A 27406-nucleotide genomic window follows, 5' to 3' on the forward strand; every position below is an offset into this window, starting at 1 on the left:
TATGGAGGGAAAATCTTATGAGGAAAGGCTGATGGACTTGAGGTTGTTTTCGTTAGAGAGAAGAAGGTTAAGAGGTGACTTAATAGAGGCATACAAAATGATCAGAGGGTTAGATAGGGTGGACAGTGACAGCCTTCTCCCGCGGATGGAGGTGGCTAGCACGAGGGGACATAGCCATAAATTGAGGGGTAATAGATATAGGACAGAGGTCAGAGGTAGGTTTTTTACGCAAAGAGTGGTGAGGCCGTGGAATGCCCTACCTGCAACAGTAGTGAACTCGCCAACATTGAGGGCATTTAAAAGTTTATTGGATAAGCATATGGATGATAATGGCATAGTGTAGGTTAGATGGCCTTTAGTTTTTGACTTCCCATGTCGGTGCAACATCGTGGGCCGAAGGGCCTGTACTGTGCTGTATCGTTCTATGTTCTATGCCTTCTGGCTTTGGATCCTGCACCACAAATGGAAATATTAGAGGTCATTTTAATCACCCCTCCAAAAGAAAATGGCTCTAGTGAGATATAACAATTTTGAAAATCTCAAACACAATCCCAAGGCCTCTCTGCTCCCAGCTTGTGGGTTTAATGGGGGCCGGATGTGAGGCGGTGGTGCGGTGGCCTATTAAACAGGTCTCAGAAAAGATTTCAATGTTATAATGAAGCTGCGTGCTTCAGATTTAATCTCTTTCCTGGGTTTCACCTCGGAGAGTAGGGTCTCTCAGGAAATGTGGCATGTGAAGGGGGCAAGCACTGCTTCATGAATTAGTGGTGTTTTTACAGCATTGATCAGATGGCTCCTTGTCAATCAGTGTAGGCAAATGTGCCAAAATGCCTCCTCCATACATGTCGACGATTTTTTAAAAACCGGCTATCAATGGAGGATTTAATGGTGCACTTTTCTATTATTAGTCCACATATTCCATTTCCTGCCTCCATATTTGTTTCGCTTTCCAATAGCCATTGCTTTGCGCTTCTTTTGCCTCACACAGCCGTTTAAGGGACTGGCAATAATCTTACTCTGTTTACGAGACTTTGGAAAGGTTAGCGACAGTTGTTTTACCCACAAATGGCCACCAAACTCTAAGGGTCTGCTACCTCTAAATCTGGCTTCTCAGCTTTAAGGACGAATGACAACAGTATTTTCAAACATAAGAAATAGGAGCATTTGGTCAATTGAGCGTGCTCTGCTATTCAACCAGGTTATGAATGATTTACCTCACTTCCACCTTCCTGCTGCATTCCCAGTATTCCTCAATTGCCTTTGTATCCTAAAATCTATCCACCTCTGTCTTGAATATACTCAAAGTCTGAAAATCAACAGCCAGAGTGTGGTCAGGAATTTGAGTGAAAAGGTTTCTCCTCATCCCACTATCAAATGACCAATCCCTTATTCTGACACTATGACCCCCTCCCCGCCATGTTCTAGATTCAGGGAAGTATCTCCCACCCTGCTGCGTTTCCAGCTCCAGTCCCAATCCAGGTGAGGAAATTGTTATGAATTAATCACATTGGGCAGGACTGTCCATTTGGGAGACTGCGGTCGGGATTCTTGGTCCAGAGACGCCAGAATCGCAAAACGTGATCAGGCAGAGAATTGCGCGTCGGCCAAAAGTCGAGGCAGGCACCGGATGCCCAATGGAATACCATGGTTCAGTGCCAGAAGGAGCTGGTTTAGCACAGTGGCTAAACAGCTGGCTTGTAATGCAGAACAATGCCAGCAGCGCGGGTTAAATTCTCGTACAGGCCTCCCCGAACAGGCGCTGGAATGTGGCGACTAGTAGTTTTTCACAGTAACTTAATTGAAGCCTACTTGTGACAATAAGTGATTATTATTATTATTGACAACAGTATGAATGTGTTCCACGCCAGCGTGGGCATGCAAATTGTGCAGTAAAGGCCGTTGGCATATCTTTAACTAGCGTGATCCGGCATTCTCACGATGCTCCACCTCTGCCAAGCAGAATTACCGATGGCGAGGTTCACTTGTGGCTATGAAAATTGGGAACCGGGTGCCGTGGTTGCTGAGGGAGAGGGGGATGTAAGAACAGTGTCCAGCATCACCATAGTGTGCTGACAATTGTGCCCTTGGCCAGAGGATATCTACCAGGGCCATGGGAGTAGCAGGGGGCGGCCTGGAGATAGGCTGTGGGGTCACGGTGGCTAGGCATGAACACCATTGCTGCAGACTGAAAGGTAAGTATGTGACTATCCAAGCCACTGACTGCCCACTGTGAACTGGTCATATGGGTGCCTCCCCAGGCCATTCCCGCTAGGTACCCACTGGCCCCAAATGACCCATAGACCGGGTGGGAATCCAGCACAACCAGTGCCATCCTCTTGGCTGGAATGAAGGTGTGTGGGCAGGGGAGTGCCTATATGCAGCCCTTGATTATCAGGCTCTACAGTGCTGAACCCGACTCCATTATATCACATGCCGCCATGCATTGGAATTGCACTAGTTCCACGTGGCACTGGTGCTAGCCCAGTAACGTGTACTGAATTGCACCAGGGCTGGTGCCGCTTTCGGGGCCATCGGAGGCCCCCCTCCCCACCCGGTAAAGGAGCCCCCCTCATCCACTCCCCCAGGGCCGCCCCCCGACCATTCACGCAGAGTTCCCGCTGACAGCAACCATGGGTGAACGGCGCCGGCGGGACTCACGCATCCGTGCAGCCGCTCGACCCATCCGGGCCGGAGAATCGGCGACCCCGCCGATTCCAGTGGCCCGCAACCAGCGCCGCGCCAACTGTGCCAGCGCAAATGGCGCTGATTCTCCACAGCGCCAGCTGTGCCGGCGGCAGGGTGTCGTGGCGCGGTTGCCGCGATTCTCCGGCCCGGCGTGGGCTCGGAGAATCGCCCACTTAGTCTCTCAAATGGAGAATTCGCCCTATGTTCTCCCACGTGCTGAATTGCTCCTGATTTGCATTCCTGCTGGGAGCACAAATCAGGAAACGGTTCGCAATCATTAGCCATGAAAATTTTTGCATGGCGAGACATTTCCTCGGCAGCCCGATAACGAAGTCCCATGGCTTGACCCCCTCCCCACCATAATGTTATTCAGTACACATCCCGCAGCACAATTCAGCCCCAACCCCGGGATTATCAGTGTCACTCCCCTCCACTTACCACCCCCATCCCACCAGTACAGAGGTGACGAGAGGACCAGAGAATCACGAGGGCCTGGAGAATATGGTGCCCGGCCCGGTAATAGGATGTAAATGGGTCTTAATGGCCCATTGGTTAACAAATACACACAGCTTTTTAGATTAACACAGATGACAACGTATATTTGAAGTTACAATGGTCGAATAAAATCCCAAAGTCACTTTGACGTACAGATGATGACTGTGGTCAAATGCACACTCCTCTTTGATCTCAAGTTAGTGTCTGTGGATTTCTCCTCAGAATCGCCCCAAGATGATTGTCACATAAGAGTTTCTAAACTCTACATCCAAAAACACGCTTTAAAATCTTCTCTCATAATCATGATTTCCATTCGTGGTTTTCATTCTGAAATCCAGTCCACGTTTTTCTAAAGACTTGTGAACAGAACATCTGCTCCACTTTTACCAGTGAATCCACTCCAGGATTGTATTCCGACCCTTTAGAATTTCTTTGTCTTGACTGACTTCCACTGTGAACACAAACTCTACTTTCCAGCCAATGCTGCCTTCCCAATTACTTTAAAATTTGTATCACAGACTATAGTAAGATATTCCAAACTCTAGGATTACTTTGGAACCTTTAGGAATAAATTAGAAACCTTTAGAAACGTATATTGTCACCAGCCGATTCCTTCTCAGTTGTGTATGAGCTGCTTACAGGTTTCTAGAACCAACCATCCTTTAGTTCCCCTCGGCTTGCTTTCTTGTATATTACTCCATTTTACAACTTTTCCTGCTTCGAGCAGAGCTTTTAAGAGCTGCCTTCTCACCCTCTCCCTGTCTCCAACTTCTGTTAGCAGAGTTGTGGGAGATGTTCCCTCTCCGGTGGTTTATCTGCACTAACTGCCCTGACCCAGTTAAAACTAAAGAACAAAGAAAAGAAAAGGGCCTCCAGTTGCCAAGTAATTATATTTACCCTTCGAGGGCAGCACGGTGGCCTAGTGGTTAGCACAGCTGCCTCACGGCATTGAGGTCCCAGGTTCGATCCCGGCTCTGGGTCACTGTCCTTTGGAGTTTGCACATTCTCCCCGTGTCTGCGTGGGTTTCGCCCCCACAATCCAAAAAATGTGCAAAGTAGGTGGATTGGCCACACTAAATTGCCCCCTTAATTGGAAAAAAAAATTGGTTAATCTAAATTTAAAAAATAAAATAAAAATATTTACCCTTCGTGCCGTTGGAACTTATCACATTTGGAATTTAACCAACCCCCCCCCCCCAACACACACACACACATCTACAAACACCTTTAACGAGCATGAATTGAACTAAAGTTCCCTTCCAGGCACAGAAACATTAAATTAAACCCACCTAAAACTACACTTTATTTCTAATGTTTACATGTACAAATATAAAACCCTTAAAACTACCTTTGTTTTCCGAATAACAGTAAAAATTATTTATTCACATTCATCTTTGGCGTCGATTCAGTATTAATACTTTTGTTGTCTGGTTTGTACATAAGAGTCTGTATTTAATTAATTTGCAAATTTAGTGTCCACAGATGAAATAACGTTGATTATTTATTTCCCCCCCCCCCCCCCCCCCCCCCCCCTTTATTAGAACTACCAAAAGCAGGGAATGGATGTAATTCGACTGAATTGCAAAACAGAGGTACTGGAATTCGCTCATTCTCCACTGGGAAATACAGATTTTGCTCAGGAATCATCTGGAACAGGTACTGATCATGATTTGAACAGCACACATTTTCATATCAAATGGCAAAAGCATGATCATTGAATGTTCTTTCTTTTTCATTCATTATTTATAGGATTTGTACCTCTTGCTAGTGACAGTAAACTGACAGCTGTAAAGGGCCCAATTCCTTGTCAGTACTCTGTAAACAGCAAGTCCCCTTCCAAACTTCCAGAGGCCTTCACTTCCCCAGCCACCCATTTCAAACCTATAATACTCACACAGCACAAAGAGAAAACAAGGTAATGCATTAATGATATAAGAAAGCAAATCCCCTGAGAGGATTAGAGTTTGTGTTCAGGACCCGTATTGAGAACATGCAATATTAAAAACTATTCAGCAAAAATATAATTTTGCATAATATATATTCCAAAAGTAGTTTTTTAAGATTCACTGGTTACATTTGTAATGGCTCTGATGATTTTTTTAAAGTAGTGTGATTTTCATAATCAGGCAAGTGTCAGTACGGTAAAACTTCTGATAAAAGATAGATTAATTGAATTAATGAGAGTTCCTTTGCAAACAAAATTCACTCCTACGAGTTAATAAAGTTTACAGCTACTTATCTGTGCAGCATGAATGATAGGAAAATGCTTGTTTATTTGTGCAGTGTGCATGATAGCAATGTGCTTATTTGGAAGTCACTTTTATTAAATTCAATATCATGTTTTTTTCATCCTTTGTTTCACAAAATGGTTATCATTTACTATGTTCTACTTTTTTGTGAAATCTAATTGAAATTTTTGTGTGTGAAATGCACTATTGTTTCTATAATTTTGTGAAATACTTTAATTTTTGAAGTGCTGTTAAGTGGAAATGGTAGAATATATATGATTCTGGTAATATTTCCAGACACTTCAAGATCATTTTGAGTTTCACAGGTACATAGTTTAACCAACAGACTAGTACAACAATGAGGTATGTGACATTGCTTCCTACAGAAGGAGGATCTCCTTAATCTCCCCTAAAATCTCTGGGGTTGGGGGGAAATTAATTCTAACACTCCCATGTAGTAGTATTTCCCGACTTTGTTTCGAGAAAGTTTAATTTTTCACATTTCAGGTTCATTTCTGCTTTTTTTAAAAATAAATTTGGAGTACCCAATTAATTTTTTCCAATTAAGGGGCAATTAGTGTGGCCAATCCACCTACACTGCACATCTTGTGGGTTGTGGGGGCAAAACCCACGCAAACATGGGGAGAATGTGCAAACTCTATACGGACAGTGACCCAGGGCCGGGATCAAACCTGGGAACTTGTCGCCGTGAGGCAGCAATGCTAACCACTGCACCACTGTGCTGTCTGACATTTTTGCATTAATTGAGAAACAGAACAGATGGGATAAAAAAAAGTCTAAGCTGATAAAGTGCAACCTGTTCAAAATTATTTTCTGCGTTTTGAGCAAAAGAAATAAAGATTTTTTTAAAACTCTAATTTACTAACTGAAATTGTTTCTCTTATTCCAGCAGTGTCAAAGTGTCAAGTAAAAACCCAACAACCAAACAGCTTGTTAAAGCTATGAAAGACAAGAACCAAGGAGCTGCGCCCATTGAAGATATTAAGAGTAATGCCGTTGTCAAAGCGTCTGCAGTGAACTTTGAGAGTTTTGAGAGCAGCACACGCCCATCAGCAACTTTGGTAACTTCGCCTGTCCAGACTAAAATCAGTTCAATTTCATCTGTGAACCATTCTACCGTAGCAGGAAGCAAAACAAATCCATCACAAACAATTTCTTCGCAGCACCAGAAAATAAATTGCGATTCTGGTTCTTCAGCTATTTCCACTTTTCCAATAAACAATGAACATCTTCTTCAGAACTCCAAAACACGGATACGAACTTCACCAACTGCTCAGCTGACTGTGCCAGAACAAGCAACAGTTATGCCGAGTACTCCTGGATGTGAGTTAAATAGACACTCACCAGAACCTATGATACTTTCAGAGATGCACTGCAGCAGAATCAGTGAGATCTCTCTAAACTCTATCAGATCACAGTTGCAGAACCCTTCCAATCCTACACTTGATGGCTATGAGAATCAAACGCCCAATATGAAAATGTACACTCTATCAGAGTCTCCTAATAGCAGTTTTAAAGAATTTGTAGATTTTGACAGTGTTGCCTCAGTGATATCATTGTCTGAGACATGTTATTTTGCACAGGAGATATTGGATACTGGAAATGAAATAAAACCACTCACTGCTGTTGCAAACATTACTGCGGAGGTTTCAGAAAATGTCCACTTACCTTCTGCATGCATCTCATCATGTTGTCATGACAATTTAATGGCAATAACTTCATCAAGCCCAGCACCAATCAGTCTGTTACAGAAAGCAGTTCACCTCATTAAAGAAGAATTTGCATTTGATGGTTACTTAGAGAATGGTGAAGAAGCCCATGCCATGGGTAGATGATCTTTATTTTAACATAGAAATTATTTTATGAATAATTATATTAAGTAGGAACATCTTAACTTTTTTTAACACGAGTTTTTGTTGAATTTTTAAAAAAATATTTGCTTTAATTTTGTTAAATATCCTAAAGTGGTAGCTAAAGCATTGGTTATGTTGACCCCGATTTTTAACTTCGTAGTACACAGGGAGCACGTACGTCGTTAAAATGGCATTCAGAAGGTTTGCACTTCATTCCCATGCACTACAATTTTAACCCATAATATTTTAGGCATGGGAATCATTCTGCCCAGGCAGATGGGGCCTGCTTAATATGCTGAAGTCATGATGTCATTGAAATGTGATTTACCATTATGGGATAGCAAATCTTACCAGTGAAACCTGTCAGGAGACAGCTGAATAGCCATGAATTTTTGGTGAATATGTAAAAAGAAAAAAGAAAATTATTTGTAGGCTACAAAAAGCAGACTGCTCATTGGAGCCTTGCAGGGAATCTTTAAGCCTCCCCCTCCCACCCACCACCAGCATGTCTTTTGAGACTCCACTTCCCGCCACTAATCTTACCCGGAACTATTCCTTTGAGCCTGCAGTGGTATCAGTCTCCTGGCAGATTTCCTGCTCCCGCCCACCATCGATCAGCCCTACTGTGTTTCCTTGGGCAATAGAGTTGACATGTTTATGTGAATGAGCCTTGGAGTTAAAATGGCCCCGGCCTCACACTTGGGGGTCTCATTGATATGAAAATATTGCAGACTATTGACAGTGCAGTCCTGATCGATATCTTTGAGTAGAAACAATCAGGGATCAAAATGAAAAATCTTGATCAGAAATTAATAAGGAAAATGTCATCTAAATTTGTGGCTAGCCATGAATTCAATGAATGGCTTTGGTTGCTGTGTGTGCATATCTGTAAACAGATGTGTTGCTTATAACAGAATATTAATCCTTTTTAACTTCAGTGAATTTTCAGTACATCTTATGGGTTTTCCCAAAGCATGACTTGCCGGTCTATAATAGTGAGGTATGGCACTTAGTAAACGTTTTTAAATTTACAAAATGCTGTTGACTTCATTTTTTGGCTGCTAAAAGTCTGCAGCATACCATTAAATGCATCATCCAGTCTGCACGTGTTACCATTTGGTTGCTGGCTCTGTTTTTCTTATTGCTTACAGCTTTTGAACTCAGTGTATTGGCAGAGTGTTATCATATTCACTATCTGGACAATTCTGGACAATTTGCCTTCTGCTCGTGTATTCCCTCCCCCATTTTGTTCCACTGAGATTTGCTCTGCCAACTGCCCAGGTGGTGAAGACAAAAATTCTGTTCCAGTGTGTCTTTCTTTTCATTGCTGAAGTTATTTTTGGTTTACTTAGAAACAATTTGAATAATCTTCTGGATTTTTGTTTTAAATCAAAAAAAATTCCAGTTATTCCAATAAATGAAAATTGTGTTTTGATTGGTGCTATTCTTGGTTGGAAGGTCTTATTTTGTACAGTAATTTCATACAAGAGGAAAAATACAGTATTTGAATCATCAATGCCCATCTGAACAAACATTTGCATTTGTATACGAGAGGCAAATCTCAAAAGTTGGTTTCAATTCAAATGTCTTACTAAGAATATATTATTCTGGGCTGGTTACAAGCTGCAATATTAATTTTAAGATTTTTTTAGCCAAATGATAATATTGCATTGTTGAAATTGATTTAGCCTTCTGATTTTTTTTATAAGGTGAGTACATCTTATCCTTGAAAAGTCTTAAGTTCAGTACATTCAATAGTGCGATATCGGAGAAGTTTTATGACCTCTACTGGGATGATAAACTACTGGAACAACTTTATGAGGTAGTTAATGGGAATCCTCCTCCTCCTGCACCATTGTAAGTATCCACTTATGCATACAATTCTATCTTTTAAGAAAATCTCTGCACAAACTAAACGTCCTGGACAATCCTTCAGGTTGTGATCCTGTTAATGTTACATGGACATGTCTTCCTGCAGAACTCAGCAACTGACCCCTCCAAAGTTCATGGAGTGAGGACAAGGAAACTTGCAGGAGCAGGCTTTGCCACCTCCATTGCTATAGGTCCCAGAAAACTGTAGCTGTGTAGTCACAGGAAGGGTCTTGGTATCCACCCTCACTCCTCCACAAGAACAATCAGCCTTCCTCAAGGGTTCCCTTCATTACTTGAGGAACGAAGGTAAAAGCAGTAAAAATGGGAAAATAAGAATACTGGTCCCAACGGTTTTTTACTATTGGGCATCCTACGCGGCCTGAAACAGCAAATGGGCCCCACTCCAAACCTCCTTTGGCCAGGCATGTTTGATCAAAGCAGGCCCTACATTCACCAATCGCACACTGAGTCCCAATTGAAAGCCAGGAACTCACAACTTAGGACGTCCTTGATTACCTTTATTCCATGGTCATGTCGGGGGAGAGGGTATGCAGATGCCCACATATCATCCCAGAATTTTGTACTTCAGGTTTACAGTCACCTTAAAGAACTCCCATTAAAATTGGTGGGTGTCCATTTGAATATTCACATAATTTCCAGGTCATTTTGGAGGTAGATATAGGTTTAGAGATGCCTCAAGCTTTAATATGCTTAAAGTTCAGTTTGAACATGCAAGCTTAGAAATTCAGCTGTGCAGACCCTGTTTTTCAAGTGTCATACTCCTTACTAAAGCCTCCAATATGAAAGGAAGATAGCACGTTCCTGTTATGGGACAGCAGCCCATCTCCCTCCATGTTGGTTAAGCTCAAAAATCTCTGTGAGTTGTGCGCATGCCTGAAGCAGTTGCTCCTCCTGTTTGCAGATGCAAACAAGGACCATGGCTTCTGCTTGAGACACCCAATCCGCACCCTGAATTAACCAACAAAATCAGCAAAGCCATGCAGGCCGACCCATGAGGCCCAACACATGGACTTAAAGGGACTGTTCCTGCAGGCTGCAAGCAATGAAAAAAGCTTAACCAAATGTGGACTAGGAGGAGTCTGGAAACAATGTGGCATCTAAGCAGAAATGCTCCTAGAAGAACACACTGCACTGCTGGCAAGCCTTGGTATTACTGCAGTTCCCCTATTGATCATTTTTCCTGCAGCTTTTACTTGGCATCAGTCACTGACTTCCCAGGACTTTGTAACAAAATGCATTTTTGCATCAAAGTTTTAAAAATGTACTGTCTAAATTTCATGTAAAGTTAAGTTGCATTTTTAATCTGTGAACAAATATCACCTTTTGTGCAATTTTAATCAGTAATTTACTTAATATTACCTTATTCTGGGTGAAATTGGCTTTACCTAGAATACAGATTGCCTGGTGCCCTTGTACATGAACTTTACAATGCATTGAAGACGTTTTGTGTGGTTGTTGGATGGCCATTAATACTGAAACTGCTTGTATAATTATCCCCTCGGCAAGGTTTCTGTTGAATCTCCTGAAAACATGGTTGATTAAAACTTAAATCTGTTACATCATAATTTGCACTTAATGGTATAATATTGCAAAGTGAATGTGCCCTGGTGTGGTCAAATTATCAGGCTGCGATAATACATAAATTTCCCAAGCTGGAAGTGTAGCTAATTGGAAATACTTCGTTTTTTGAAAGGAGTTCTTAAAGGATTACCTTCTTCATTATATTTCTTACATTGCTGAAATCATGTTAAATACACTTAATTGGCAGTAAAGCAATTTGGGAGGCCCTGCGGTCATAAAAGGGGGTAGGCAGTGGCAAGGTGGTATTGTCGCTGGGCTTGTAATCCAGAGAGCCAGAGTCATGTTCTGGGGACCCGGGTTCGAATCCCACCATGGCAGATGGTGAAATTTGAATTCGATAACAAAGTCATGAATTGAAAGTTTAAAGGTGTCCATGAAATCATTGTCGATTGTCAGAAAAAAACCAATCTGGTTCACTAATGTCCTTTAGGAAAGGAAATCTGTTGTTCTTACCTGGTCTGGCCTAATTGTGACTCCAGATCCACAGCAATGTGGTTGACTCTTAAATGCCCTCAGGAATAAACAATAAGTGCTGGCCCAGCCTGCGACGCCCACATCCCATGAATACATTTTTTAAAGGTGCAACTTAAATGCAAGTCTTGCTTTCAACTTCCTTTCATTAACCTTCCTGTAACATAGATAGGCAGTAATGGTATCATTTGATTAAATAAAATCACTTTCAATATTTACCACATGGTACATATAACTATTGCAGCTTCAGAGCTATGAAGGGAAGAGAAAATTACATCTTGAAGCCATCATTTAATCAATCCAAGATCATTTTTTCTGTATTACTCTGTGCTCTAGTAGGGCCAGGGAGATTCTCAAAGTTGTTTAAATGTTAGAGCACTGAGCAAATACTTCTCCTTGCGCTTCCTTCACACTGCATTCTGGTATATGCTGCCTCCGGTTTTGTTTACTATCACTTACCCGCCTCAAAATCTTCAATCTTTCATCTTTAATCATCCTTTCTCATTTCTTGGCTTCCAGTAGTTTTCTGTCTTTGTGAAGCACATCGGCATTTTGATTCCATTGTTTTGATTTTTACTACATTAACTGGGGTAGGCCCAGGAGGTGTGTTCAGTCACCCTTTCAATGACATTAGTTATGGATTCAAGAGTTCAATAATCCGCTCGACTTTGTGGGCCATGAATGGACGAAGCTGGCAGGAAAGCTGGTACTCCATCAGATTTCCTGCACCATCTTGGTCCATTGGCAAAACAATGGCCAGCATTGTTTAAACTTTTGAACTCTGTTGGAGAACGACTTTATTCCCCAATTCTGACATGAGGTGGTGGTAATAACCCTCCTAATACCAGGAAATCCAGCAGATGACCCTGGGAGCTAAGGGGCCATTTCATTGCTCTGCACAACCTATAAGCTCTTGGAGTGGCGCATTGAGGCTGATTTTCATCACAAACACTGGAGCCTGGGGATGGCACGGTAGCGCAGTGGTTATCACTGCTGTCTCACGGCACCGAAGATCCAGGTTCTATCCCCGACCAAGTCACTGTCCATGTCCGTGTAGAGTTTCCACATTCTCCACGTGTCTGCGTGTTTCATCTCACAACCCAAAGATGTGCAGGTGGGTGGATTGGTCACGCTAAATTGCCCCTTAATTGGAAATAAGGAGTAAGTTGGCACGTCAAAAAAAATTATTAAAAATTTATAAAAATAAAACAAAGACTGGAGCCACTTTCACAGACCTTTCCTGAGCCCAGGGCACAGTGTTGAAACATGGACTGATGCTCAGACTGTCCCTGCAGCTTCTGCCAATTGTCAAATTATTCCGGCTGCCATGGACATCTGAGTAACAAAGGATGAAGGTTGACCTATGAGACAAGCTCAGCACAGAACACGCAGCAATGGTCTCCCGCAGGACAGCATCCCGGCACCAACACTTTTTAGCATCTAAATAAATATCTATATGATCTGCCCACCACATCATCGTGCATTTACTTCAATGATAAAACCTTGACAACTCTGGCAAAAGTTTTCCAGGATATGGAAGCCACGCTAAACTCTGACTGAAATGGCTGAATCTTTCTACAAATGGAGACTACAATCAAACCGAGCTGAGTCCATCGTCTCTGCATTCCACATTGAAAATCACAAGGCACACAACACCCAAAATGTTACCTTCTGTGGAGAAAGAGTGTAGCATGATCCGACTCTCACCTATTAATCTTGCAATGACCGTTAACTGCTCCCTAACCTACCAGCACCACCTTCAAAAAACGAGTGAACATCATCTGTAAGGTCACCAGCATTCGCTCTTATTCCTTTGTGCTGCTGCCATAGCTCTGCTCTTCTCTGGAACTGAGTACTGTGCATCCGGATGGGCCTCAAGTCGTCTCACCAAACCGATTGACACACATTCACTCATGAGGATGACCTCTAGGACTTTGAGATCAACTCCAGTTCTGTGGGTACCAGTCATCTCAAACATTGCTCCTCCCTCCATTCGACAGAATGTAGCAGCACACAGAGAAATGACCCATCTCAACAGCAACTTGGACCTCCCCATCCATAGAGACCCTCCAGACCCCCCCCCCCAACTCACAACATGGCTCTATGAAACCCCCTCCAGATACAAATCAAACATCTCCAACTCCAGAACACTGCTGAAACTTGGAGGAAAGCTTGGGCGTGAAACTCCATTCCAAATAAGCACATTGGCCCAGATTTAGGGCAGCACGGTAGCACAAGTGATTAGCACTGTGGCTTCACAGCGCCAGGGTCCTAGGTTCGATTCCCTGCTGGGTCACTGTCTGTGCAGAGTCTGCACGTTCTCCCCTTGTCTGCGTGGGTTTCCTCCGGGTGCTCCGGTTTCCTCCCACAGTCCAAAGACGTGCAGGTTAGGTGGATTGGCCATGGTAAATTGCCCTTAGTGACCAAAAACTGTTAGGAGGGGTTATTGGGTTACGGGGATAGGGCTTAAGTGGATTGGTGCAGACTCGATGGGCCGAATGGCCTCCTTCTGCACTGTATGTTCTATGTTCTATTTGTGCTCCTGTTCAGATGTGCAGAGACAGGAGAATTCTTATGGTTGACCAAGGTGTTTTGAATTGGGGTCTTTTTGGCAACATGGATGATTAATAACACACTGCACCTGAGGGAAGGCTCTTAATTGGGCAAAGGCTCTAGCTCTCCACATCTGAGACATCAAATCTATAGGGAAATTAATGTGATCCCCCACATGAGCAAACAAGGCATTAGTTACACCCCAAATAGAGCTGCATGCTGCTGACTGGGATATTCAGATAGGTTTCCTGGTGATCTCTGGAAATATCAGGAAGCTTAGTAGTTGAGAGCAATAGTTAGCTTCACACTCACTCTCAAGGCACGGGGTCGAGTGGGGGGGGGGGGGTGGCTTGAGGTGCTGCCGATTCATGCAACATGTGCCTGTCTCTGGTAAAATGTGCTTGCGTGAAACAAAACCCCTCCCCCATTTCTATCTCCGTGAAAATGGGGAATTCCATGTGGAACTTACAAATTTGCAGCAGTCCCGCTATTTTTGCTTCATCGATGAAGCAGTCTGTTAGTAAATTTGGGCCATTGTCTCCGACCTCACATCTCAGCAACCAGGCTCCCATCTTGCCCCCCCCCCCCACCGAAGCACGTGGATAATCCTCAGTAGAATATGGACTGGGCATGGCTGATGTGACCACCTGATGCACAAGCAATAACCCACCTGGCTACAACTGCGGAAACCCTGTAACACATTATAACATCTTACCCTCAAACATGAGTCAAGAGTGGCATCCTGGAGTTACAATTGCTCTCCAACAGGAGAGGCTGGGGCTGTTTAGCACAGGGCTAAATCGCTGGCTTTGAAAGAAGGCCAAGGCAGGCCAGCAGCATGGTTCGATTCCCATAACAGCCTTCCCGAACAGGCGCCTGAATGTGGCGACTAGGGGCTTTTCACAGTAACTTCATTGAAGCCTACTCGTGACAATAAGCGATTTTCATTTTCATTTCATTTTTTCATTTCAATTGGACTGGTTAGGGAACTTCACATTAAAACTGTGACAGCAGAGTCTGCACCTAAAACCAAACAAATGAAAATATTACTTTGCTGGTGTTCTCTCTCTCTACATTGTTTTATTGTAAACAGATAGACAAGCGATTTGATAAAGGCCTCTGAAACTTTATTTTCAGGATAAATTTAGTGAGCCTAAAGATCATAGTCCATGGGCAAAACATACATTTTCCTACAGGATTTTTAAGGGGCATCAATTTAGTCATCGTGCAGTTATGTATTCAGGAATGCAGCAGCTTCCAGTTTAGTTGCCATGAGAACACAAGTGTATCCTAGGCAACCTGGCTTAGATAAATTTTAAATGAGAGTGCACAAGAACAACAATTTGTGTCGCTTTCCAAGCAAAGCATTTATTCGATTAAAAGCAAGATTAATGTTTCTGATCAGTTTTGTAATTGAACCAATTCCTCAATTAATTTACAAGATCATTTAATACCCATTTCTTAAAGCATCAACAATATGTAACATTATGAAACACATCTATTATGTGACCCCAGATCTGGATACAGTTGTTACATAGTTTGAGAAATTTTTATTGTAACTTGGTGTAAAGATTTCCCGAAGTTGTAAAACGTCAAATGGAGGCATGTCATCTAAACATTATGTGGTCTCCACATTATGAAAACCATAGTTAATTTTTGGAAATACATTGAAATACATCAAAAGCTTTTCTCTAGATTTTCAAAAGGAATTTCAACGGCAGGACAATTGTTGAACATTTTGAAGTTTATATGTTCCATAATATTAAAGTATAATAAAATATTACAAAGCAATAATCCCAATCAGACTATGACCAGGATTCCAAAATCCCATGAGAGGTCAAAAGTGAGAATCTCACCAGCGAAATCTCGCGGTGTGATTGTCCCGCCCCCGGCGTTGACATAATGAAAAAGGTTGGGAACCTCATTTAAATATATCATCATCTTATTAGACGGCCTCCCCATTGTATCATTCCACCCACATTTGGATTTTTTCCCATCGCTGAGGTGTACAACAGGCCTGGAGCAACATGAACCAGGCGAAGGGACCACGCAGATGGGAGAGGGACATGGCCATGCAGTGCCATAGTACTGCTTCCTGGTGCCGGCCCCTGGCATCACCTCTTGGCACTGACCTCTAGCACTCCCCCATGCAGTGCAATGGGGGGGGGGGGGGGGGGACCTCTGGCAAGTTCCCGGTTTATGTGGGCGGATCCCCTGTTTGTATGAGGGAGGTTTTTGCGTACAACTGGGGGTGGGTGAGTGGTGGGTTCTTGCCTGTGTTGGAGGCGGATAATCTTTGGGATTTTCTTATCAGAGATCAGTGTGAACGAGTGGGGCATGCCTTCTGGATTTTTCTTCTTCTAAGTGCTGGACAAAATGACAAGAAGAGCCAGTTGTGCAGCCAGTGAGATGCATTCTGCTTTTCCAGCCTGGCCCAGCACTTCGAAGAAAAAATGGATAATTCCAACCAATATATTTTAACACATAGCAAATCTCTGTCCCTAACCATCAATTGAAATAGGTACACTGGTAAAGATGACTTCAAAGCTATGACCTACAAACGGGTTTTAATGCGATTGAGGGTGAAATTTGATTAGAAAAATATTTTCCTGAGCACAAATATTACCCAGAGCAGTGATGGATTCAATATGTGCAGTTGATTGTAAGTACTGCTTAAATGAAGCAAACATTGATGGCACAGGCTACAGATAAACTTGGCTTTGGGGCTAAATGTCCTTTTTCTGTTCACATTACTCAGAAAATAAAAGAACCAAGGATATTACAGTGCAGGAACAGAACCTTCGGCCCACCAACCATGTGCCAATCCAGATTCCTTATTTAGGTCTATGACTTATTGCCCAAATGATCTGTATCCCTCCAGTCCCTGCCCGTTCATATATTTATCAAGATACATCTTAAAATTTGCTATCGTGCCTGCCTCCACCACCTCCACGGGTATCGAGTTCCAGGCACCCACCACCCTCTGCATGAAAAACTTTCCCTGCGCATCTCCCCTAAACTTTCCCCCTCTCACCTTGAACCTGTGCCCCTTTGTAATTGAATCTTCCACTCTGGGAAAAAGCTTCTGACTGGACACCCTGTCTACACCTTTCGTAATTTTGTCAACCTCAATCAGGTCTCCCCTCAGCCTTTGTCTTTCCAACGAAAACAATCTGAGTTTATTCAACCTCGCCTCTTAGCTAACACCTTCCAGACCAGGCAACATCCTGGTAAACTTTCTTTGCACGCTCTCCAAAACATCCATGTCCTTCTGGTAATGGCGACCAGAACTGCACGCAATATTCGATAAATCTGGCTTAACTAATGTTTTATCCAACTGTAACATGACCTGCCAACTCTTCTGCTCAAGAATGATATTCAGATTGCTGCAGAGGATATTTAAAGAGATTTATGATGTTATTAGGATGATGCTCTAGTTCTCCAACCATTGCCAAGCAGAAATCAACAGAACCAATAAAATGTTGAACTGCACAGTCAAAGTCTGACACACATTTTGGCAACCCATCTCAATCTGAGCCAATTAGTTGCGTCCCCTTTTTTAAAATTTCTCTCGGCCCATTTTAGAACATCTGTCCTGTCTCCCCGTCCTCTTGTCATCCATTCATGAAAGCTTTTGATTCTTTCCTCTTTTTATGCCACTCTCCATATGAGGGTAAACCCATTTGGACCTTCACTCTGTGCCTTCCTTGACATTCTCTGAAGGGCCCTTTAAAGCACCAGTACTTCATAATGACAACCCCGTACTCCTCTCCACCTTCCTATCCACCACAGCCACCCATGCAACCAACTTTCCAGCACAATTATTCACCCACCACTACTTCCTTGGATTCTGCCAATGAATCACTCACAATCTCCTGCACAGTTCCCTCAGATGGCCTGTTCACTCATGAACAAGGCTATGCCACCTATAGCCTTCTTGTTGATAATTGCACTGAAATCCTGACTTTGATTGTGATGTACCCAGCCTGTGCCAACACATTAAGAACGTAAGAACTAGGAGCAGGAGTAGGCCATCTGGCCCCTCGAGCCTGCTCCGCCATTCAATGAGATCATGGCTGATCTTTTGTGGACTAAGCTCCACTTTCAGTCCCGAACACCATAACCCTTAATCCCTTTATTCTTCAGAAACTATCTATCTTTACCTTAAAAACATTTAATGAAGGAACCTCAACTGCTTCACTGGGCAAGGAATTCCATAGATTCACAACCCTTTGGGTGAAGAAGTTCCTCCTAAACTCAGTCCGAAATCTACTTCCCCTTATTTTGAGGTTATGTCCCCTAGTTCTGCTTTCACCCCCCTGTGGAAACAACCTGCCCGCATCTATCCTATCTATTCCCTTCATAATTTTAAATGTTTCTATAAGATCCCCCCTCATCCTTCTAAATTCCAATGAGTACAGTCCCAGTCTACTCAACCTCTCCTCGTAATCCAACCCCTTCAGCTCTGGGATTAACCTAGTGAATCTCCTCTGCACACCCTCCAGTGCCAGAACGTTCTTTCTCAAGTAAGGAGACCAAAACTGAATACAATACTCCAGGTGTGGCCTCATTAACACCTTATACAATTGCAGCATAACCTCCCTAGTCTTAAACTCCATCCCTCTAGCAATGAGGGACAAAATTCCATTTGCCTTCTTAATCACATGCACATTGATCCTTACCAACATCTTTTCACCTTGTACAGCTGACACCATTTGCCCTCTCCAAACCGCTGCAATGGTGGGGTGCATCTTATCACCAGGCTATACATTGGTCTTGCCCTCTACTCTTGTGACACTTTCTCCTCCTTTGAGCACTTCACTTTGTTCCACACATGCTTCCTCCTTATGGCCGTGATTTAATAAAAAACAACAGTGTTCCATTTTGGAACAAAAAGCAGAGTGTTTCGCAAACACTATAGCGCCAAGAATGACCCCGCTATCAAACAGGACTTTGGTTTTTTGAGAGGAAATGCCCCACTGAGGCCGCACTTACCTCATCAGTACAGGAAGAGATCAGGATCCAATTTTAAATGCCATCCCGCTCTCTCGACTCCCAACACTGTGGTCATAGAACATAGAACATTACAGCACAGTACAGGCCCTTCGGCCCTCGATGTTGCGCCGACCTGTGAAACCAATCTAAAGTCCATCTACACTATTCCCTTATCATCTATATGTCTATCCAATGACCATTTAAATGCCCTTAATGCTGGCGAGTCCATTACTGTTGCAGGCAGGGCATTTGACGCCCTTACTACTCTCTGAGCAAAGAACCTACCTCTGACATCTGTCCTACATCTATCTCCCCTCAATTTAAAGCTATGTCCCCTCGTGCTAGCCATCACCATCCGAGGAAAAAGGCTCTCACAGTCCACCCTATCTAATCCTCTGATCATCTTGTATGCCTCAATTAATGCATCTCTTATCCTTCTTCTCTCTAACGAAAACAGCCTTAAGTCCCTCAGCCTTTCTTCATAAGATCTTCCCTCCATACCAGACAACAGCCTAGTAAATCTCCTCTGCACCCTTTCCAATGCTTCCACATCCTTCCTATAATGCGGCGACCAGAACTGCACGCAATACTCCAAATGCGGCCGCACCTGAGTTTTGTACAACTGCAACATGACCTCATGGCTCCGAAACTCAATTCCTCTACCAATAACAGCTAACACACCGTACGCCTTCTTAACAACCCTTTCAATCTGGGTGGCAACTTTCAGGGATCTATGTACATGGACACCAAGATCTCTTTGCTCATCCACACTACCAAGAATCTTACCATTAGCCCAGTAATCTCTATTCCTGTTACTCCTTCCAAAATGAATCACCTCACACTTTTCTGCATTAAACTCCATTTGCCACCTGTCAGCCCAGCTCTGCAGCTTATCTATGTCCCTCTGTAACCTGCAACATCTTTCCACACTGTCCACAACTCCACCGACTTTAGTGTCATCTGCAAATTTACTCACCAATCCTTCTACGCCCTCCTCCAGGTCATTTATAAAAATGACAAACCGCAGTGGCCCCAAAACAGATCCTTGTGGTACACCACTAGTAACTGAACTCCAGGCTGAACATTTCTCATCAACGATCACCCTCTGTCTTCTTACAGCTAACCAATTTCTGATCCAAACAGCTAAATCACCCTGAATCCCATGCCTCCATATTTTCTGCAATAGCCTACCATGGGGAACCTTATCAAACGCTTTACAGAAATCCATATACACCACATCAACTGCTTTACCCTCATCCACCTGTTTGGTCACCTTCTCAAAGAACTCAATAAGGTTGGTGAGGCATGACCTACTCTTCACAAAACCGTGTTCACAATCCCTAATCAAATTATTCCTTTCTAGATGATTATAAATCCTATCTCCTATCTCTTTTTCTTTTTAAATAATTTTTATTGAAAGAGTTTTTCCATACAGACATTTACCCCTACTAATTTTTAAATTATTTACAACACAATCCCTCTAGGCAAATGTCCCTCCCTCGCCCGCCCTCTCGCGCGCACCAGCCCTCCCCCCCCCCCCCCCCCCCCCCCAGGCAACCTTAACAAACAAGGCAGCCTACAGTTTCAGACATGAGCAGCGAGCAGACTTGCCCGCGTTACAGTCGTGCATGTCCCCCCACGACCCTTGCTGCCCCCCCCCTCCCTCCCCCCCCCTCCCCCCCCCCCTCCCCCCCCCCCCCCGGGTTGCTGCTGCCACGACCCCGAACGTCTATCTCTGATCTAAAAAGTCAAGGAAAGGTTGCCACCGCCTGGCGAATCCCTGTACCGACCCTCTCAGGGCAAATTTGATCCTTTCTAGCTGAATATAGCTAGCCATATCGTTAATCCAAGTTTCAACGCTTGGAGGCCTCGCGTCCTTCCATTGAATTAATATCCTTCGTCGAGCCACTAGGGACGCAAAGGCCAGTATTCCGGCCTCCCTAGCCTCCTGTACCCCCGGTTCTACCCCGACCCCAAAGATCGCAAGCCCCCATCCTGGTTTGACCCTGGACCCCACCACCTTCGACACCGTCCTTGCCACCCCCTTCCAGAACCCTTCCAGCACCGGACATGCCCAGAACATATGCACATGGTTCGCTGGGCTTCCCAGACATCTGACACACCTGTCCTCACCCCCAAAGAACCGGCTCATCCTTGTCCCCGTCATGTGAGCTCTATGCAGCACCTTAAATTGAATGAGGCTCAGTCTCGCACACGAGGAGGAAGAGTTGACCTTCTCCAGTGCATCCGCCCACGTCCCGTCTTCTATCTGCTCTCCCAGCTCCCCTTCCCACTTGGCTTTCAGCTCCTCCCCTGATGCTGCTTCCGCCTCCTGCATTATCTTGTAGATGTCTGATATCTTCCCCCCTCCGACCCAGACCCCCGAGAGCACCCTATCACTCGCCCCCTTACTGGGGAGCAGGGGAAACCCCTCCACCTGCCGCCTAGCAAATGCCTTCACTTGTAAATATCTGAACATGTTTCCCGGGGGGAGCTCAAACTTCTCCTCCAGCCCTCCCAGGCTCGCAAACCTCCCCTCTATAAACAGGTCCTTCAGCTGCCGTATGCCCACCCTATACCAGCTCTGAAATCCCCCGTCGATGTTCCCCGGGATGAATCTATGGTTCCCTCTTATTGGCGCCGCCAACAGACCTCCCATTTCCCCCCTATGTCGCCTCCACTGCCCCCATATCTTGAGGGTGGCCGCCACCACCGGGCTCGTGGTGTACCTCGTGGGGGGGAGCGGCCATGGTGCCGTTACTAGGGCCCCCAGGCTTGTGTTGCCACAGGACGCCCTCTCCATTCGTTTCCAAGCTGCCCCCTCCCCTTCCATCATCCACTTGCGCACCATTGACACATTTGCCGCCCAGTAGTACCCCGAGAGATTGGGCAGTGCCAGCCCTCCACTGTCCCTACTCCGCTCCAAAAAGACCCTCCTCACCCTTGGGGTGCCATGCGCCCACACGTAGCTCATGATGCTACTCGTCACCTTTTTGAAGAAGGCCCTAGGGAGGAAGATGGGCAAGCACTGAAATAAAAACAAGAACCTTGGGAGGACCGTCATTTTGATTGACTGCACCCTCCCCGCCAGCGACAACGGTACCATGTCCCACCTCTTAAATTCCTCCTCCATCTGTTCCACCAGCCTGGAAAAGTTCAACTTGTGGAGGGTCCCCCAGTTCCTTGCCACCTGCACCCCTAAGTACCTAAAGCTCTTTCCTGCTCGCTTGAAGGGGAGTCTCCCAATACCCTCTCCCTGGTCCTCCGGGTGTATCACAAAAACCTCGCTTTTGCCCAAATTTAGTTTGTACCCCGAAAAGTCCCCAAACTCTGCTAATAGTTCCATTATCTCCGGCATTCCCCCTTCTGGGTCTGCCACGTACAGCAGTAGTATCTCCTATCTCTTATAAATCTTTCCAAGACTTTGCCCACAACAGAAGTAAGGCTCACTGGTCTATAGTTACCGGGGTTGTCTCTATTCCCCTTCTTGAACAAGGGGACAGTATTTGCCATCCTCCAGTCTTCTGGCACTATTCCTGTCGACAATGACAACTTAAAGTTCAACGCCAAAGGCTCAGCAATCTCCTCCCTAGCTTCCCAGAGAATCCTAGAATAAATCCCATCTGGCCCAGGGGACTTATCTATTTTCACACTTTCCAGAATTGCTAACACCTCCTCCTTATGAACCTCAAGCCCTTCTAGTCTAGTAGCCTGTATCTCAGTATTCTCCTTGGCAATATTGTCTTTTTCCTGTGTGAATACTGACGAAAAATATTCATTTAGCACCTCTCCTATCTCCTCGGACTCCACACACAACTTCCCACTACTGTCCTTGACTGGCCCTACTTACCCAAGTCATTCTTTTATTCCTAACATACCTGGAGAAAGCTTAGGGTTATCCATGATCCTACCTGCCAAAGACTTCTCATGTCCCCTCCTGGCTCTTCTTAGCTCTCCCTTTAGGTCCTTCCTAGCTAACTTGTAACTCTCGAGCGCCCTAACTGAACCTGCACGTCTCATCTTTACATAAGCCTCCTTCTTCCTCTTGACAAGTGATTCAACTACTTTAGTAAACTACGGTTCCCTCGCTCGACCACTTCCTCCCTGCCTGACAGGTACATATTTATCAAGAACACGCAGTATCTGTTCCTTGAACAAGCTCCACATTTCAATTGTACCCATCCCCTGCAGTTTCCTTCCCCATCCTATGCATCCTAAGTCTTGCCTCATCACATAATAATTGCCTTTCCCCCAGCTATAACTCTTGTCCTGCAGTATATACCTATCCCTTTCCATCGTGAGTGAATTGTGGTCACTATCATCAAAGTGCTCACCTACCTCCAAATCTAACACCTGTCCTGGTTCATTACCCAGTACCAAATCCAATGTGGCCTCGCCTCTTGTTGGCCTATCTACATACTGTGTCAGGAAACGCTCCTGCACACATTGGACAAAAACGGACCCACCTAAAGTACTCGAACCATAGCGTTTCCAGTCAATATTTGGAAAGTTAAAGTCCCCCATAACAACTACCCTGTTACTTTCGCTCCTATCCAGAATCATCTTTGCAATCCTTTCTTCCACATCTCTGGAACTTTTCGGAGGCCGAGAGAAAACATCCAACAGGGTGGCCGCTCCTTTCCTGTTTCTAACCTCAGCCCATACTACTTCAGTCCTCATCAAACGTTCTTTCTGCCACCGTAATACTGTCCTTGACTAGCAATGACACCCTTCCCCCTCTTTTACCACCTTCCCTGAGCTTACTGAAATATCTAAACCCCGGAACCTGCAACAACCATTCCTGTCCCTGCTCTATCCATGTCTCCGAAATGGCCACAACATTGAAGTCCCAGGTACCAACCTATGCTGCAAGTTCACCCACCTTATTCCGGATGCTCCTGGCGTTGAAGTAGACACACTTTACACCACCTTCCTGCCTGCCGGTACACTCCAGCAACCTTGAAATCTTACTCATGACCTCACTACTCTGAACTTCCTGTATACTGGAGCTACAATTCAGGTTCCCAACCCCTGCTGAATTGGTTTAATGCTCCCGAAGAGCATTAGCAAATTTCCCCCCAGGATATTGGTACCCCTTTGGTCCAGGTGTAGACCATCCCGTTTGTAGAGGTCCCACCTGCCCCGGAATGAGCCCCAATTAGTGAGGTATCTGAAACCCTCCCTCCTGCACCCTTCCTGTAGCCACGTGTTCAACAGCTCTCTCTCCCTATTCCTCGTCTCGCTAGCACATGGCACGGGTAACAACCCAGAGATAATAACTCTGTTTGTTCCAGCTCTTGGCCTTTGGGCATCCTCCAAATTACCGATGAGAGGGTCCTCAAGCCTCCCCTCACCCCACCTCATAAGGGCAGGGCAATCCTTGGGCCTGATCCCTGGCATGGGCAACCTGGTATCTGGGCACTGCCAGCATCTCACCCTGGCAGTGCCCCTGCCAGCCTGGCAGTGCCAGGGTGGTGGTGACAGAGTGGCATCAGGGTACCACCCTGCCCAGAGTCCGACCATCCAGGAGCCTCCGATCATCTGGGAGACCCCCCTCCCCCCCACTCCTTGCTTTGCTGTTACGCCTGGTCCACATCTCTGGAGACATGTTTACGGAAACCAGTGCCAAACAGCGCCACGGTGATGTCTCCCTGTCACAGACATATTTACCTGAAACAAACTGCTCACTTAAGTATGCAAATCTGTACCCTCCCAATGAGGGCAAGATCCAGATTGTGAAGTCTTGTGAGATCTAATGAGATCCCGTGAGGCTGTCCCGAGCAAGATTTAACAGCCTCGTTGCAGCACCAATTCGGGCCCGGCGAGGCTGTACAATCGCGCCCGATAATTCTTGCAGCCCTATCCTGTGATATCGCTTCTCCATTCCAGCCTGTGGCTCTCTGTGGATGATTTCATGTCCCATTGCCTTTTTTTTCCCACTCCTCTGTGGGAATTCACTGTGCGCCTTCCCTCCTGAAGTATCTCCCTTCACATAAACGCTCCTACTGATCTCCATGGTCACCCACTTGAACATGTGGTCTCTTTGCTCCTTCGGTTCTGATCATTCACAAGGCCGTTTCTAACCAGGTCCTTTATCTCTCACCACCTGCATCACCCTACTCCTTTCCACCCAACTCTCTCTGCATCCGTCCTTGGAAAATATGCTGTATGTGAGAGGGCGACAAAAGAAAAGACAGTGTGTCAGAATTAGCGCAAGTCAAATGATAATGAATCAGCAATCTGTTGAGCACTGTGCTAGAAAATCAGGTGCTGTCTAAAACTGGGTGCTGATTCGCTCGCACACCCTTTGCACTTGCCAAAAATAAATCTCACGCCCCATTGTCTTCTTTTTTGTCTCCCTCTTACAGACGTTTATTGATGTGATCTGTATTTTTAAAAAATCAATAGAAATGTTACCGTGGGCTTTTGAAAACGTTCACCTTATTCAGAAACGGTACTGTGCAGAAAGTTAAAGGTGGTGAATAAAATATTACCTCAGTGCAGCTGAACTCATGTTTGAGATAAAGATTGAGAAGGAAACCTCTCAAAGTAAATACATTTGAAAAACTGATTTTAAGGGGATACTGAAAAAATTCATGACATGTATAGGAATAACATTAAAGTGGCATAAACCTTTCCACCTTTAAGACACTCCGTAATATCTACTTCATCAAAAATGTTGCTTCAAAAAGTATTCCTTGACATACTTAAGAATAGTATGGTGGCACAATTTAATTAATACAGCTGGGGGACTTCCGGTGGCGGCATGTAGGTGGACAGTGCACGTTAGGTGGCTCCTGCTAGCGACCCTGATTTGTGGACTCTTATGCCCGGTTTCAAGGGTAGTTTATGGATGAGTTAGTGTGGGAAGTCATAAGAAGGACGAGGAATGTCAAAGCCCCAGAAGAAAGGTGCTGAAAAGAAAGGGGCGAGCGAAAGTCCGCCAGCGAGTGCTCCTTTGAGTCTTGCAGGAAGAAACGTGGCGGGGCTGGGTCGCCAGGTGGGACGCTCCCCTCACGGTGGAAACCGAGGTGATGTTGGTAGAGTTTTAAAGGCTGTTTGCCAAGCATTTGGATGTGCTTCGGAGGGAGATGATTAGTTCACTTAAAGGGGTGGAGGTGGCGATTACCTCTGTAAAAGTGGAAGTGATGAAGACGTTGGTCGAGGTGTGGGAGCAAGGAGAGAAGTTGAAGGGGGTAAAGGAGGCATTGTCGCAACACAGCAACCAGTTCACCTCGATGGGTGAAGAGCTGTGGAAGGTGGTGGAGGTCAACATCGGGCTCGGAGCTAAGGTGGAGGACCTGGGGGACAGGTCAAGGAGGCAGAATTTGAGAATCGTGAGCCTGCCTGAGGAGGTGGAGGGCCCTAGGCTAACCAAGTACTTTGCAAATATATTTGCTGAGTTGACAGGGGAGGAGGAAGAACCCTCCTGCTATGAGTTAGACAGGACACATCTGTCGCTCAGGCTGAAGCCTAAAACGAATGAGCCACCAAGTGCGGTTACAGTCTGCTTCCACAGCTACCATGTGAAGAAGAAGGTTGTGAGCCGGGCGAAGCAGAGACGAGATGTGAAGTGGGAAGACGATGGTATACACAGATACCAAGATCAGACGGCGGTGTTGACGAGAAGGCGGGTGGCCTTTAGATGGGTGATGGCAGCATTGTACGGCAGCAGAGTGAGATTTGGAGTGGTCTGCCCAGCGAAGCTGAAAGTGACTCACAACTCAAAGGACTTTTATTTTGAGATGGCGGAGGCATTTATTAAGGCTGAAGGTCTGGGGCTGCGATGAGAGTTGAGAGTCAGACTTGGTTGGTGGGGACAGGGATTGCATTTTCTTGAGGGCTTTCTATTTGATTGGGGTTTTATTTCTGAATCTGAAATTGGGGGGGGGTTTGTCTGCATGTTTTCTGGGTTTTTTTCCTTGTGAGTGCGTTTTTTTATTGTTTCTTGGTTTAAGGGAGTTGGGGTTTGGGGCCGGGTTACTGAGGAGTGGGTAGAGCGGAGGAGGGGATTTGGAAGGGTCACTGCACTGGCCAACGTAGGGAGAATGGTGGGGGAGGGGCCGCAGTCATTGGAGCCTGGTCGAGCAGGTTTCGATGGACCTGGGAGATGTGAAGGGTGGGGGGAGGGGATGAATACTGGGTGAGGTGATTGCAAGAGAAAGTGGATGGCGGGATTCTGGGGGGAAGGGGAGGGGAACGATGGTAACAAAAGGATGGGGTGGCTCATCCGGATAGTTTTTAATAAGAATACCTGATACCTACTTGTGTAAAAGCTAGTTTTTAAATTATTGACAAATTATTAATTTTTAACTGTACAGAGGCTTTTGGAAATCACATTGACCTACTTCTTAGAAAAATAAAGTAACATCATACTTCATAAGATTTTAAAACTATGTGGGAGGGTGGGATTTTTCACTCTCATTTTTGGGTGGCAGGAACAGTGGCAGTGGTGGAAGTCCCAAAACGGGAGTCCCAAAATGTTTTTTATATCCGTAGGATTTCCTGTTTATATTGTCCCAACCCTCTGCCAAAAATGCAACGGGAATTCCGACTTTGAAAGTTGGGATCCCCATTTGATTAGATTTAAATATCATTATCAAGCCTGCACACCTTATAGTTAGCCCCCTC

The 27406-nt window shown here is 45.0% G+C and overlaps 1 protein-coding gene across 4 annotated transcripts in view; it reads left to right on the forward strand.

Annotated features, from left to right (window-relative positions):
* Positions 1 to 27406, forward strand: part of LOC119979536 (kinase non-catalytic C-lobe domain-containing protein 1) — a 261428-nt gene that overhangs the window by 139695 nt on the left and 94327 nt on the right. For all 4 annotated transcript variants that reach the window (XM_038821918.1, XM_038821915.1, XM_038821916.1 and 1 more), the window contains 4 exons: positions 4722 to 4836; positions 4930 to 5095; positions 6319 to 7256; positions 8992 to 9139. In XM_038821918.1, coding sequence (XP_038677846.1) covers positions 4722 to 4836; positions 4930 to 5095; positions 6319 to 7256; positions 8992 to 9139 — 1367 coding nt within the window. The remainder of the gene's footprint in view (positions 1 to 4721; positions 4837 to 4929; positions 5096 to 6318; positions 7257 to 8991; positions 9140 to 27406) is intronic.

This window comes from Scyliorhinus canicula, chromosome 16 (genome assembly GCF_902713615.1).
Source record: "Scyliorhinus canicula chromosome 16, sScyCan1.1, whole genome shotgun sequence".
Classification (NCBI taxonomy): Eukaryota; Metazoa; Chordata; class Chondrichthyes; order Carcharhiniformes; family Scyliorhinidae; genus Scyliorhinus; species Scyliorhinus canicula.